General features: G+C 40.8%; 1 protein-coding gene across 3 annotated transcripts in view; it reads right to left on the reverse strand.

The window, feature by feature from the left end:
• Positions 1 to 2,035: 2,035 nt before the first annotated feature.
• Positions 2,036 to 15,033, reverse strand: part of GRSF1 (G-rich RNA sequence binding factor 1) — a 30,110-nt gene continuing 17,112 nt past the window's right edge. For all 3 annotated transcript variants that reach the window (XM_021666093.2, XM_021666092.2, XM_021666094.2), the window contains exons 4-10: positions 14,533 to 14,676; positions 13,769 to 13,904; positions 10,051 to 10,235; positions 7,633 to 7,754; positions 6,795 to 6,930; positions 5,841 to 5,915; positions 2,036 to 3,376 (exon numbers count right to left, since the gene is read on the reverse strand). In XM_021666093.2, coding sequence (XP_021521768.2) covers positions 5,866 to 5,915; positions 6,795 to 6,930; positions 7,633 to 7,754; positions 10,051 to 10,235; positions 13,769 to 13,904; positions 14,533 to 14,676 — 773 coding nt within the window. In that variant the 3' untranslated portion in view covers positions 2,036 to 3,376; positions 5,841 to 5,865. The remainder of the gene's footprint in view (positions 3,377 to 5,840; positions 5,916 to 6,794; positions 6,931 to 7,632; positions 7,755 to 10,050; positions 10,236 to 13,768; positions 13,905 to 14,532; positions 14,677 to 15,033) is intronic.

Genomic DNA, 15,033 nt, shown 5'->3' on the forward strand with positions numbered 1-15,033 from the left:
TCACAAAAGTCAAGATAAACGTTAGTTTACACATTGTTTGGGTAGCGGTGGAATTTACAGATTTTAGTTCACAGGGGCCAAGATGAAATTAGCTTGGGCTGCGTATCCTGATAAGCAAAGGCCAGCAATTCTGTCAGTTACTGATGAGAAAGGTAAACAACTTTACCTAGTGGACATTATCCACAGCAGACTAGCAGTCTTATTTACAGAACCCAAGTCAGCAGTTATTGCAAGGAAAATGGGGCAGTTATTACAACTCATTTTTGGAGACACAGCTTTATCTTATAAAATGGCATTGCTCAGGTTCTGGCTCCAGGCCAGCTATAGCACTATCTCAAGAAAAAAACAGGGCTGGGCACAGTGGCTCATGCCTGTAATCCCAGCACTTTGGGAAGCTGAGGTAGGTGAATCACCTGAGGTCAGGAGTTCGAAACCAGTCTAACCAATATGGCAAAACCCTCTCTCTACTAAACTACAAAAAAATTTAGCTGAACACAGTAGTTCACACCTGTAATCCCAGTATTTGGGAGGCCGAGGCGAGCGGATCACATGAGGTCAGGAGTTGTAGATCAGCCTGGCCAACATGTTGAAACCCCATCTCTCCTAAAAATACAAAAATTAGCTGGGTGTGGTGGAAGGTGCCTGCAATCTCAGCTACTCAAGAGGCTGAGGCAAGAGAATTGCTTGAACCCAGGAGGTGGAGGTTGCAGTAAGTCGAGACTGTGCACCACTGCACTCTAGCCTGGGCGACAGAGCGAGACTCCATCTCAAAAAAAAAAGGAAATCCAAATGAAGAAAGGCTACCTTATAAAATAATCCTATTTTTGTTTTCGTATTTTTCTAACCTGTCAGATTGACAAAGAATAGATTGCTAATTTGTTATGTTGGTGAGGCTATGGGGAAATGGCATTTGCATTATTGGTACAAACAACTTTAGATATAAATTTAATTTTAGATATAAAATGTAAGTGCACATAATCTTACCATTTATCCTACAGAGAAATGTATGTATGCACAAGATTATATAAGCTTATACAAGGTAATTCACTTTGGCATTACAATAGCCAAAGATTGAAGACAATTCATGCCATATAATCATTCAAAAAGAATGAGAAAAGATTAAATACTGAAAGAAAATGACCTTTAGGATTATTTAGTAATGCAAATGCCATTTTCCCCTTGCAGCTCCTTAGAAGTAGCTAGGCTAAAGCAGGATATGAGCACTCTGACCATATACCCCAGTCCCACCATTCTTCTTGATAGTTTTACCACAAAGGAAGTTATAGACATAAGGAACCCAGACAAAAGAGGGAAATTCACCATCACTGCCTCCTTCAGTAGCAAACAGTGATGCACAATACACTCTTCCAAATGTAGGGAGACAGAAGTGTCTTCCACTTGCATGGAAATAAGATTACTTTTACTCTGTTATGGGCTTCTCTTCCTTTCCCAGTAACTACATTAACCTTAGCAATCACTCATTTACCAGCCTAGACTATTAACAAAAACAAAAGAGAGCATTCAAATACATGATGACTTCCCAATAATGGCCACCTTTTGTACAGAAAATTCAGCCTGTAGTGTGGCAAGAAGATACATCCTTTCAACCTTAGCCAACATATAGCATTTTAATGCTTTTGCTTTCATTCTTTTCCGAGATGTGCAAATAAAACTCATTAGCTTCAAACAACTGCAAATGAATTCTTCACTACCCCAATCACGATAGACCCCATAGATCTTTTCCACAGCAAATTAGATACCAAATGTGAAAGAGAGAGAAACAAACATCACGTTCTAAACAATTCATACAACTAGGGATACCAGTTCTCAGCTTGGCACATTCGAGCATATATGAAAACGCATTTCCATCTAAGTAGTACTACTGATGATATTAAGCTGGTTAAGTCACGTTCAAAGGATTTTAAAGAAGACACTCATGAAAATTAACCATTTCTTCTTATATTAATATACGAATACTTGAGGTAATAATATATGCAGTGACACACACTCCAATAATAAATACTCTTAGGTAATCTTCAGCCTGAAACAAATCTTCATTTATTGACTACTTACAGTACAGTGATTTCACATCTTAGCTGGTAATCAAAGATGGTTATGTATTAAATAAGAGAAGACATAGTCTCTCTTCCAGACTATCACCTCTCAGAAATCTGGGCAAATTTAATTTTAAGAACTAGAATTGCATCTCCTGGTGGCAGTCGTCACCCTGAGAACAGGCACAAGGCAAAGTAAGTATACAGGATTTTGATTCTCCTACACAGGTGCACATAAAGTTAGTTTATTAATGACTACATTTTGAAGCCAGCCATTTTGTCCAATATTTAAGTAACAAGCTGTTTAATATTAAAGCAGAATGTACTGCCACACTGTGACAGAAGTACAGCTTTATCCATAAACCCTTCACACAATTATACATTAAATGCTATTTGTATTTAAGCAAGGCACCCCTACTTGTTCTAAAATATGGGAAGTGCTACTCCATTGTAAAAGCAAATAAGGAGACTGATTGTTTCCTATCTAGAGCTGGTTTAAATTCAAGTGAAGCCATTAATTTTCTCACCAGTCTGGACGGTTCTGACATGTCACTTCACAGTTTTGAGACTAACAAACACCCTTAGGTTTACCCCAAACCAAAAAAAAGCCAGGGAGGGGCAATTCAGACAACTTTTAAGACTAGAATGCCTCTTAAGTAGATAGGCACCAACATTAAACACCTTTAGCACAAGGCTTAGAAAGGCAAAACATTTCTAAAGACATAAAACTGCCAAATTGCCATTTACACTCATTAAGCTGTGGTATTTATTTTTTGTTTTGATTTTTTAAAAACTCCTAAGTAATCAAATACAGCAAAATTTAAAACTATTCTACCAAATCATACCAGTTCACAGGTCAGAAACCTTTCTTTGCTTTGGTGAATGTTTGGTTAAAATAAATCACTGTTTCACTCCATGTGAATTTTTACATCACAGCACTCAATTGACAGGCAAAAAAAAAAAAAAAAAAGTATTATTTCTTAAAATGAAAGAGTTTAAGGAATACTGCTGAATAAAAATATGTAGTCTTTACAATGGATAACATATCACCTACGAACAAACTGTCTAATCATATAAAATAAAGACCATATTTTTAAATCAGATCCTGGACAGTTTAAACAAAAGTTTTAATTTGTGGTTTATTTCATAAGCCCAAACTGGATCTTTCATTTCTTCTTCTAAACAGTCCATTATGAAATTTTTCTTAGAAGCAATTAACCCAAAACACCAAAATCAATTCCCCAGCAATTGCTGCTAATAAACTGGAGCTGTATATCCCATGTCCAAGAAAGATGTGCAAATGAAATGCTTCTTGCTTCATTCTAAAAAAACAAAGGTTGCACATTTACTCAAGATGAAAAAGGATAGCATACATTCCCATATCATTTAAAATTGCGAGTTCAAATTTTGTGCAATTTATCTGATAAACCAAGTTAAAGTGAGAAAAAACTAGTTAGGCATTAGTGTTTACAGCCTGGCATAAAAAAACAGTTTCAGAATATATTTTAAATAGATTTAGGCTATTATAAATACTTAACATCACAGAATTGCAGGACTTCGTATCCAAAAATAGCATTAGAGTAGGATATAGAAACAGAATGCCCATTTTTTTTGTTTGTTTTGTTTTTTGAGATGGAATTTCATTCTGTCATCCAGGCGGCTGGAGTGAAGTGGCAAAATCTTGGTCACTGCAACCTCCACCTCCCAGATTCAAGTGATTCTCCATCGGCCTTCCAAGTGGCTGAACTACAGGTGCGCCACCACACCCTGCTAATTTTTGTATTTCAAGTAGAGTCAGAGTTTCACCATGTTGGCCAGGCTGGTCTCAACTACTGACCTCTGGTGATCTGCCCGCCTGGCCCCATGTATTTTCAAGCAATCATTACAGCTCAGTGTCTCAAAAGAATGAACCATTACATGTAGAAAGGTGACTGCAATGCAACAGTAATTAAAATACTTTATGGGAAAAAAGGCATCATATATTTAATCAAGGGAAGGGACATTAAAGACATATTTAGCAAATCTCACAGGTAAATTAACATTATAAAATTATGTACTTCCTAAGGCAAAAAAAAAAAAAGCCATTTTAGGAAAATGAAACACTGACACATTAACTGTGTATATATGGATGACACACACTGGTTCCACATGTATTCTTTTAAAAATACCTTAAAACAGGCTGGGGGTGGTGGCTCACACCTGAAATCCCAGCACTTTGACAGGCTGAGGCTGGCAAATCACTTGATGTCACAAGTTTGAGACCAGCCTGGACAACACAGTGAAAACCTGTCCCTACTAAAAATAAAAAAATTAGCCAGACATGGTGGCGGGTGCCTGTAACCCCAGCTACTGGGGAGGCTGTGGCAAAAGAAGCTTGAACCCAGGAGGCAGAGGTTGCAGTGAGCTGAGATTGTGCCACTGCACTCCAGCCTGGGCAAAAAGAGTGAGACTGCATCTCAAAAAAAGCAAACAAACAAACAAAAAAAAAAACAAAAAACCTGAGAAAATGTGTTTAAATTTAAGTGGGGGGAAAAAAGCTAATGCAAGTCACATATTCAGTCTATTACAATTTATAGCTACTAAAGGTGGCTCAACTATTTTTTGGCACATAGCACAATGGATGTTAGAAATCACGCATAAAAATTCTGTATGGAGAGAATGCTCAAAGCTACTATACAAATCAAATTGTAAGGAATTCTAGCTGGGCGCAGTGGCTTACACCTGTAATCCCAGCACTCGGGAAGATGAGGCAGGTGAATCACTCAAGGCAAGGAGTTAGTTCAAGACCAGCCTGGCCAACATGGTGAAATCCCAATTCTACTAAAAATATTTAAAAAATTAGCCAGGGATCGTGGTGGGTGCCTGTAATCCCAGCTACTCAGGAGGCTGGGGCAGGAGAATCGCTTGAACCTGGGAAGCAGAGGTTGCAGTGAGCTGAGACTGCGCCACTGCAATCCAGCCTGCTCAAAAGAGCAAGACTCTGTCTCAAATAAAAATGAAAATGAAAAAAAAATTATAATAATAATGAAAATTTTCATTCCTTATATTGACACTTTAATTATCATGATTAGTTTTATCTTTATTAAAAGGAACGGTACCAAAGTAGGGTGGCTCATTCTAATTCCAACACTTTGGAAGGCAAAGGCAGCAAGATAACCTAAGGCCAGAAGTTCAAGACCAGCCTAGTCAACATAGTGAGACCCCCATCTCCACAAAAAATTTAAAAATTAGCTAGACACAGTAGTATACACCTGTAGTCCCAGCTACTCGGGAGGCTGAAGTGAGAGAATCACCTGAGCCTAGAAGGCTGAAGCTGCAGTGAGCTATGATTGCACCACTGTTAGCCTGGGCAACAGAGCAAGACCTGGTCCCTAAAAAAATTTGAGAAATGAAAAGAGAATGGTTTCTACCACATTATAAATTAGTAAGTGGATGATGAGTTTACCAATAGAAAATAATTTCCACAGTTGTACTTCTATTTTTTTTTGAGTCTCGCTCTATTGCCCAGGCTGGAACACAGTGGTACAATCTCAGCTCACTGCAACCTCTGCCTCCTGGGTTCAAGTGATTCTTCTGCCTCAGCCTCCTGAGTAGCTGGGATTACAGGCGCCCACCACCATGCCCAGATAATTTTTGTATTTTTAGTAGAGATGGGGTTTCACCGCGTTGGCCAGGCTGTTCTCAAACTCCTGACCTCAAATGATCCGCCTGCCTCAGCCTCCAAAGTGCTGGGATCACAGGCATGAGTCACTGCACCTGGCCCACAGTTCTACCTTTTAAATTTACCTTATTATCTGGAGCCCCTGAAGTCTTATTTTCCTTTTGGACATGAATTCAGGAACAGTTCAATATACCTATGATCTGAAGACAATGAGAAAGATTAGTTTAAAAAGCTGAAAAGGAAGAAAAATATTACAGCCATTTTTCACACAGTTAAGACAGCAACTCAAACCCTTTGCCCTTTCCTTTCCCTAATTAAAAACAAAATTTAGTGCCTATAATTCCAGCACTCTGGGAGGCCAAATCACCTGAGGTCAGGAGTTTGAGACCAGCCTGGCCCACACAGTGAAACCTCATCTCTACAAAAAATACAAAAATTAGCCAGGTGTGGTGGCACATGCCTATAGTCCCAGCTACTCAGGAGGCTGAGGCAGGAGAATCACTTGAACCTGGGAGGCGGAGGTTGCAGTGAGCCAAGATCACGCCATTACACTACTGACTGAGCAACAGATAAGCCTCCGTCTCAAAAAACTACAAACAAACAAAAGTAAAATGGACAAACAGGCTGGGTGTAGTCACTCATGCCTGTAATCCCAGCACTCTGAGTGGTCAACGCGAGTGGATCATTTGAGAGTTCGAGACCAACACAGCGAAACCTGTCTCTACTAAAAATACAAAAATTAGTCAGGCATGGTGGCAGGCACCTGTAATCCCAGCTACTCAGGTGGCTGAGGCAGGAGAATCGCCTGAACCCAGGAGGCTGAGACTGCAGTGAGCCGAGATTGCCCCACCGCACCCCAGCCTGGGTGACCAAAAAAAGAAAGAAAGAAACATGCAGGATAATTAGTATACAAATTTTTTTTACTATAATATAGTGTTTTATCTGTTATATTTAATTTACTAGTACTAAAAGAATAAAAATTTCCCAAGGAAAAATTCTACAATCCCAAAACAGAAAGAGATATTTGTAAGCAAAGACAAGCATCAAAAATGACAACGAAAGCCACAGGCAGGACTTACGAACGTGGGACCGATCCTTGAGCATCGCTGCAACAGCATCCTCGTGGGTCTCAAAGTGCACATCAGCTTCTCCAGTGGCCTTCCCACTGGAGCTGTATTCCATGGTAATTCTAACAGGCTTCAGTGGAGCGAAAAACTAAACAACAAACAAAGGCAGTCAAGAGGAACATGATGAAAGTAAGCCTACCTAGAAGTCTGGTGGCTCTTCATCTTTCTTTCAGACTTTGATTCATACACTTGACGTATTTGTTTTTAGGAAATCCCTTTTTTAAGCAATAATATATTTACACATTCAGTAGTCTTCTGGCTTTTCTAATTTTTCTCAGAACTCAAAGTTACATTTCAAGTATCTGCTCTCCACAAGCACAGTGGCTCACACCTGTAATCTCAACACTTTGGGAGGCCGAGGTGAGCGGATCACTTGAGCTCAGAAGTTCAAGATCAGCCTGGACAACATGGTGAAACCCTGTGTCTACTAAAAATACAAAAATTAGCCAGGCATGGTGGCACATGCCTGTGATCCCAGCTACTCAGGAGACTGAGGCAGGAGAAATGCTTAAACCCGGAGGCAGAGGTTGCAGGGAGCCAAGATCACGCCACTGCACTGCAGCCCGGGTGACAGAAAGAGACTGTCACCAAAAAAAAAAAAGTAATATCAAGCCACACTTTCAGCTACAGAAAAATGAGCAAGCCTTACAACCAGGAAGATGCCATCTTACTATCCAAAGATAATCCAGAAATGCCATATTTTCTTCTCTACCTTCCCCAAATTAATACAAGTTCAATTTTAGAACTTTTATTCAAACCTATTGAGATTGGGTATCTTACTGCCACACACGTTTATAATGTCTTGGGCATTGGCTTGGAAAGGTAATCCTCTCATGTGGACAAAATGCAGACAAGGTGTAGTTCCAAAATCAGCAGCCTCTGGAAGCTTTTCTGGCACCTCCTTAGGCAATTCTGAGAGATGGAACAAAAAGCACTGTTAAAACACAACAGCTTCATTAACAGATTCTCATTAGGTATGACTTCTATGTCCAAATCCTCAATTCCTCTTGAACCAGTAAAGAAAGGGCTTTAAAAGCCAAAATCATCTGAAATTTCTGCCACTGAACAAGTATCACATGACCACCTGTAAGCACTGAGTGCTTCAGACCATTACCAGTTTAAGAACTTACCCCTTTTTGTAACAACAGAGAAGTAAAATGATTATGAATCAAACCCTAGAAAGAGACTTTCCAGATTATAGGTACTAAAAAAAAAAAAAAAAGAAGAACAAAGGCTGGGAGTGGTAGTCACACCTGTAACCCCAACATTTTGGAAGGCTGAAGCAAGAGAATCACTTGAGCCCAGGAGTTCGAGACCAGCCTAGACAACATAGGGAGGCACTGTCTCCACAAAAAAAAAAAAAAAAGGAAAGTAAGTTAGCTGGGCATGGTAATGAATGCCTATAGTGCCAGCAACTCAGGAGGCTGGGGTGGAAGAACTGTCTGAGCCCAGGAGTTCAAGGTTGCAGTGACCCATGATTGCACCACTGCACTCCAAAACAGACCACAGAACAAAACCTTGTCTCAAAAAATATATACACACACACACACACACACACACACACACACACACACACACAGGTAATCGACCAGGCATGGTGCCTCATGCCTGTATTCCCAGCACTTTGGGAGGCCAAGGTGGGTGGATCACCTGAGGTCGGGAGTTTGAGACCAGCCTGACCAATATGGAGAAACTTTGTCTCTACTAAAAATACAAAATTAGCCAAGTGTGGTGGTGCATGCCTGTAATCCCAGCTACTCGGGAGGCCGAGGTAGGAGAATCGCCTGAACCCAGGAGGCGGAGGTTGCAGTGAGCCGAGATCGCACCATTGCACTCCAGCATGAGCAACAAGAGCAAAACTCCATCTCAAAAAAAATAATAATAAAAAGTATTTATCAAACTTAAAAGATTCCAAATATTGCTTTGGGCTAGGAATCAAAGAAATAATTAAATTCAGAAGCAAACAAAAATTCTTACTTCAGCCAGGTACAGTGGCTCACATCTGTAATCCCAGCACTTTGGAAGGCCGAGGCAGGCCAATTACCTGAGGTTAGGAGGTCGAAACCAGCCTGGCCAACACGACTATGCCCTGTCTCTACTAAAAACACAAAAATTAGCTGGGCAGAGTGGTGGGTGTCTATAATCCCAGCCACTCAGGAGGCTGAGGCAGGAGACTCGCTTGAACCCAGCAGGCGGAGGTTGCAGTGAGCTGAGATCACGCCACTGCACTCCAGCCTAAGAGGGAGAGTGAGACTCTGTCTCAAAAAAAAAAAAAAATTCTTACTTCAGTCAGTATTCTTGCTCATTACCCAAATATTCCCCCATCTTAATTTAAATGTTGACAATTTACTTCCTTTTATCACATTTTTATTATCTATGTTTTGATATAGTTAATAAAAATGGTTAAATCAAAAACCTAGCAAAATAATTAAGTCTTTCTGCATATACTTAAAGTATATACTACACTCAAAAACATATTAAATCTTTAGGCCGAGCGTGTTGGCTCACGCCTGTAATCCCAGCACTTTGGGAGGCCAAGGTGGGTGGATCACTTGAAGCCAGGAGTTCCAGACCAGCCTGGCCAACATGGCAAAACCCCGTCTCTACCAAAAATGCAAAAAAAATTAGCCAGGCGTGGTGGTACACCTGTAGGTAGTACCTGCATGTAGTCCCAGCTACTCCAGAGGCTGAGGCATGAGAACCACTTGAACCCAGGAGGCAGAGGTTGCAGTGAGCCAAGATAGCACCACTGCACTCCAGCCTGGGTGACAGAGCAAGACTCTGTCTCAAACAAACAAACACCTTAACTTAATTTCCTTATCCTACAGTCTTACAAGTTCATACAACATGATCATAAAAAAATTTAGGCTGGGAGCAGTGGTTCATGCCTCTAATCCCAGCACTTTGGGAAGTCGAGGCGGGAAGATCATGAGATCAAGAGATCGAGACCATCCTGGCCAACATGGTGAAACCCCATCTCTACTAAAAATACAAAATTAGCTGGGCATGGTGGCGCACACCTGTAGTCCCAACTACTTGGGAGACTGAGGCAGGAGAACTGCTTGAACCCAGGAGAGGTTACAGTGAGACAAGATCGTGCCACAGCCTGGAGACAGATTAAGACTCTGTCCCCCCAAAAAAAAAAAATTTAACAAAACCCCTAACATTCAAGAGACCCAATGAGTCTCAAGAAGAGGCAGGAACTTACCTATTTCTTTCTCACTTTCAAAAGCTGTCATGGGTCGAATATCCTCATTTACTTCATGTTCTTCGAAGACCATTTCTGGCTCAGTTATATACTTAGCAGTAGGAGAAGATGCCATTTTCTTTCCCTTATGAGAACCAACATGTGTTCGAACTTCATTCCTTCTGCTTGGAAATATCTCGATGTATCTATGTCAAAGCAAAAGTGAACAGGCACAAATGGTGCAAAGTAACTTTATATTCAACACCTTTAAAATAAACATGTAGGGCCGGGCACGGTGGCTCATGCCTGTAATCCCAGCACTTTGGGAGGCCGAGGCGGGTGGATCACGAGGTCAACAGATCGAGACCATCCTGGTCAACATGGTGAAACCCCGTCTCTACTAAAAATACAGAAAATTAGCTGGGCATGGTGGCGCGTGCCTGTAATCCCAGCTACTCGGGAGGCTGAGGCAGGAGAATTGCCTGAACCCAGGAGGCGGAGGTTGCGGTGAGCTGAGATTATGCCATTGCACTCCAGCCTGGGTAACAAGAGTGAAACTCCATCTCAAAAAAAAAAATAAACATGTATAGATTATATTTCCAACAGTTTATGAAACACAGGTGTCCAAAGATAACAGGTAGGGGGAAAGTAATAATGGATATAGAGAGTAGCCCATGAAAATATAAAACAGAGTAGGTTACTGATTAAAGTTTTCCGGCCAAGATAACACTTTTTCTTCATATACATTCTAACAATATTTTCTACTCTGTTTTCCTTCATGAGAACTCCTATGCTTAAGTTAATCATGTACACAGAAAAAAATCTCATAAGCATTTTTTAAGTAGTTGGTTAACAATCTCTTGAAGCCTTGCAATTCAATTCTGTGAAAATTAATCACATCTGTATAAAATATTAAAAGTCACAGTAAAAGAAGAGCTAACTTCTGCAGAACCTCACTAAAAGGCTAATGAGAATTCAAGAACTAAGTATCAATTCTGACTTGCTATCACAGTGGAGGAGACTATCTATTAAACCCAAGCCTCTGGAACTAGCTCTTTTTTTGCAGCTTAGGTGTCTTGGTGTTACCCCAGCTGGAGTGCAGTGGTATGAACATGTCTCACTGCAGCCTCAACCCCCCAGCTCAAGCAATCCTCCTGCCTCAGCCTCCCGAGTAGCTGGGACCACTGCTGCTTGCCACCACATAATGCTAATTTTTGTAGACATGGGTTCCTGCCATGTTGCCCAGGTTGCTCTTGAACTCCTGAGCTCAAGTGATTCTCTCACTTCAGACTCTGAAAGCACTAGGATTACAGGCATGGGTCAACATGCCCAGCTCAGTTTTCTTTTTCTTAACATGGCTTTCTAAACTAAGGGTTATAAAAATAATTTGTGTTTACAAATCTATAAAGATTAGATGAACACCACTTCTTAAAAAAAAAAAAAAAAAGAAACCTTTGAGCCTGGACAACAAAGTGAGAGACATCATCTCTACAAAAGTTTTTTTTTTTTTAATTAGCCAGGAGACCAGGTGCAGAGGCTCGCACCTGTAATCCCAGTACTCTGGGAGGCTAAGGCAGGTGGATCACTTGAACTCAAGAGTTTGAGACCTGCTTGGGCAATATGCAATACCCCCTCTCTACAAAAATACAAAAATTAGCTGGGTGTAGAGGCGTGCACCTGTAGTCCCAGTTGCTTGGGAGGCTGAGGCGGGAGAATTACTTGAGCCCAGGAGGTCAAGGCTGCAGTGAGCTGCATCACACAACTGCACTCCAGCAAGGGTAGCAGAGCAAGATTCTGTCTAAAATTAGCCAGGCATGGTGATGAACGCCTGTGGTACTAGCTACACAGGAAGCTGAGGTGGGAGGACTGCTTGAGCTCAAGAGGTCAAGGGTGGAGTGAGCAGTGTTTGTGCCACTGCACTCCAGTCTGGGTGACAGAGCAGGATCCTGACTCAAAAAAAAACAAAAAAACCTTTGAACCACTTCTATCAGTAGATCCTGAAATACACTGGCTTTGGAATGGCTGTTTTTTTTTTTTGTTTTTTTTTTTTTGAGATGGAGTTTCGCTCTTGTTACCCAGGCTGGAGTGCAATGGCGCGATCTCGGCTCACCGCAACCTCCGCCTACTGGGTTCAGGCAATTCTCCTGCCTCAGCCTCCTGAGTAGCTGGGATTACAGGCACGCGCCACCATGCCCAGCTAATTTTTTTGTATTAGTAGAGACAGGGTTTCACCATGTTGACCAGGATGGTCTCGATCTCTTGACCTCGTGATCCACCCGCCTCGGCCTCCCAAAGTGCTGGGATTACAGGCGTGAGCCACAGCGCCCGGCCTTGGAATGGCTGTTTTGTTTACTTCAAAGAAGCTGATTTAAAAGGCCAGAAAACAGCAAAAGAAAAGTAACAAAATAGTGATTTAACATTTGACATTTTAAACTGTTAACTCCAAAATTAAAGTTAAAACACAAATGAGCCCACTTATCATTATGTACATCCTGATGTGATGTGAACATGAGACACTGTATAAGAAAACTGATCTAATTTCTTCGAAAGTCAGTTGTTTTTAAAAAGGGGGAGGGAATAAGGGAATTTGCTCTAGTTCAAGAGAATTGGTGGTCAGGTGCAGTGGCTCACATCTGTAATCCCAGCGTTTTGGGAGGCCAAAGTGGGAGGATCACATGAGCCCATGCGTTTGAGGCCAGCCAGGGCAACAAAACAAGACCCCATCTAGACACACACATACCTTCATAGGTGTGGTGGCAAACTCTTACAGTCCTAGCTAGTTTGGAGGATGACCCAATCTACCCACACATATACCCTCCCCGGTGTGGTGACAAACTCCTACAGTCCTAGCTACTTTGGAGGATGACCCAATCTACACACACACACACACACACCCACACACCCCCAGGTGTGGTGGCACATGCCTATAGTCCTAGCTAGTTGGTAGGATGAGGCAAGAAGGTTGCTCGAGCCCAGGAATTCAAGGCCCTAGTGAGCTATCATCATGCCACTGCACTCCAACCTGGGTGACAGAACAAGACCCTGTGCCTTAAAAGAAAAAAAAACCACAAACAAAGAGAATTAGACATAACAATCAAATGCAGTGTGTAGACCTTAACTGGATTCTGTTTCAAACAAACCAACCATAAAAAGATAATTTTGTCTGGGTATGGTGGCTCACACCTGCAATCCCAGCACTTCTTGAGGGGAGAGGTGGGTGGATCACTTGAGTCTGGGAGTTCTACGTCCCATCTCTACTAAAAGTACAAAAATTAGCTGGGAGTGGTGGTGCACACCTCTAGTCCCAGCTATTCGGAAGGCTGAGACAGGAGAATCGCTTGAATGTGGGAGGCAGAGCAAGACTCTGTTGCAAAAAAAAAAAAAAAGAAACAAACAAAAAAACAAGTATTTTTGGCATAGTTGGGAAAATGTGATTATGAACCATTATTAGATAATATATTATTGCTATGTTAGATATAACATTGCAATTATATTTAAAAAAATCTTTAGTGACGCATACTAAAAAAAAACCAGATGAAGCAAATGTAACAGATGTTAAAAATGTGTTAATCTGGCTGCTCCAGGTACACTCTCTATGGGTTAGTCCTGCTCTACAAGGAACAGTCAAAATAAAAATTGTTAATCTAAATTATGGGCATTTGATGGCTCATTATACTACTCTCTCCACTTTTCTAAGTCATAGTGACATTTCCACATCATTAGTATCTGCTTTACTCACCGATTACCAATTTCTTCCCTGTGTTTCAACAGGGCTTGGTTGGCCATTTCTGGTTCTTCAAATTGCACATAGGCTTCCCCTGTTTTTCGTCTCCCTCTGTAGTCCATCACAAAAGTAATGTCAACTATATTGAGTCCTAGGACACCAAAAGATTTTAGTGCTACTAGCAGGTTTTTTATACCCTTAGAATTAACACCATCATTCACATACTAATAAAATTTTTATTGTTTGCCAGTCCCAAAACTGAATACATGCTTGATAGGAAGAAAACTATTATGCAGTCAAAATTCAGTAACACCTACATACCTGTATTTCCAGAACATGTAAGGTCCAAGAAGCCTACCTAAAATAAACAATCCTCCCCACCAGTTTTTTATTTCCCCTGTGGGTTTATTTTGCTGTTAATTATATACTAGGAGACAAGAGATATCACAGACATCACTACTGATGGTTCTAGGAATTAGATGCTGCTTTTAAAATATAGAAATTGTTATCTTTCACACATACAGACACTATTATGAGAAGATATTTCCTTCAATAGTAAAACCCTCGTGAAATTATTTTGAAATCTGACATCCCGCCTTAAAATCTGATAGAACAAAAACACACATAAATCTATAAATATTAGAAAATTAAGTGAAGAGCTCTCCCCTAAATAACCTAACATAAATGCATGCTGTCACCCAGAAAAAGGCTCATCTAAGATATAGAAGCAGATAAGAGGGGAAAAAGGTTATGAGCTCCCAAGTATAACTGCAAAGTACCTGCAAAGAAGTCTACAATGTCTTTCTCATTGCAACTATAAGGAAGTCCTCTCAAACGAACCACACCATCATTTACCACAGGCGAAGATTTGACCTGCAGGCTCTTCATTAAGGCATCCACATCTTCATTGTTTATCTCATATACTACAAAGAAAGAGTACAAAAGGGATGCAAAATTCACATAACAAAGGAACAAACCCATTTAAAAATATATCATTAAAACTTGGTAGGTTATCCAAGAATTCAAAAACTATTTTAATCTTTATACACTTCTCTAGAGAAAATAATAAATGACATTTTTTTTTAATTGTACTTTAAGTTCTAGGGTACATACGCAGATCTTGTAGGATTGTTGCATAGGTACACACATGCCATGGTGGTGTGTTGTCTCCATCTCCCCCACCACCCCGTCAACTACATAAGGCATTCTCCCATTGTTAACCCTCCCCAACCTCCCCATCCCTCGCTGTCTGTCCCCTAGCTCCCCACCCCCCAACAGAC

Source organism: Aotus nancymaae, unplaced genomic scaffold (genome assembly GCF_030222135.1).
Source record: "Aotus nancymaae isolate 86718 unplaced genomic scaffold, 86718_ANA_hifiasm-v0.15.2.pri h1tg000006l, whole genome shotgun sequence".
Taxonomy (NCBI): Eukaryota; Metazoa; Chordata; class Mammalia; order Primates; family Aotidae; genus Aotus; species Aotus nancymaae.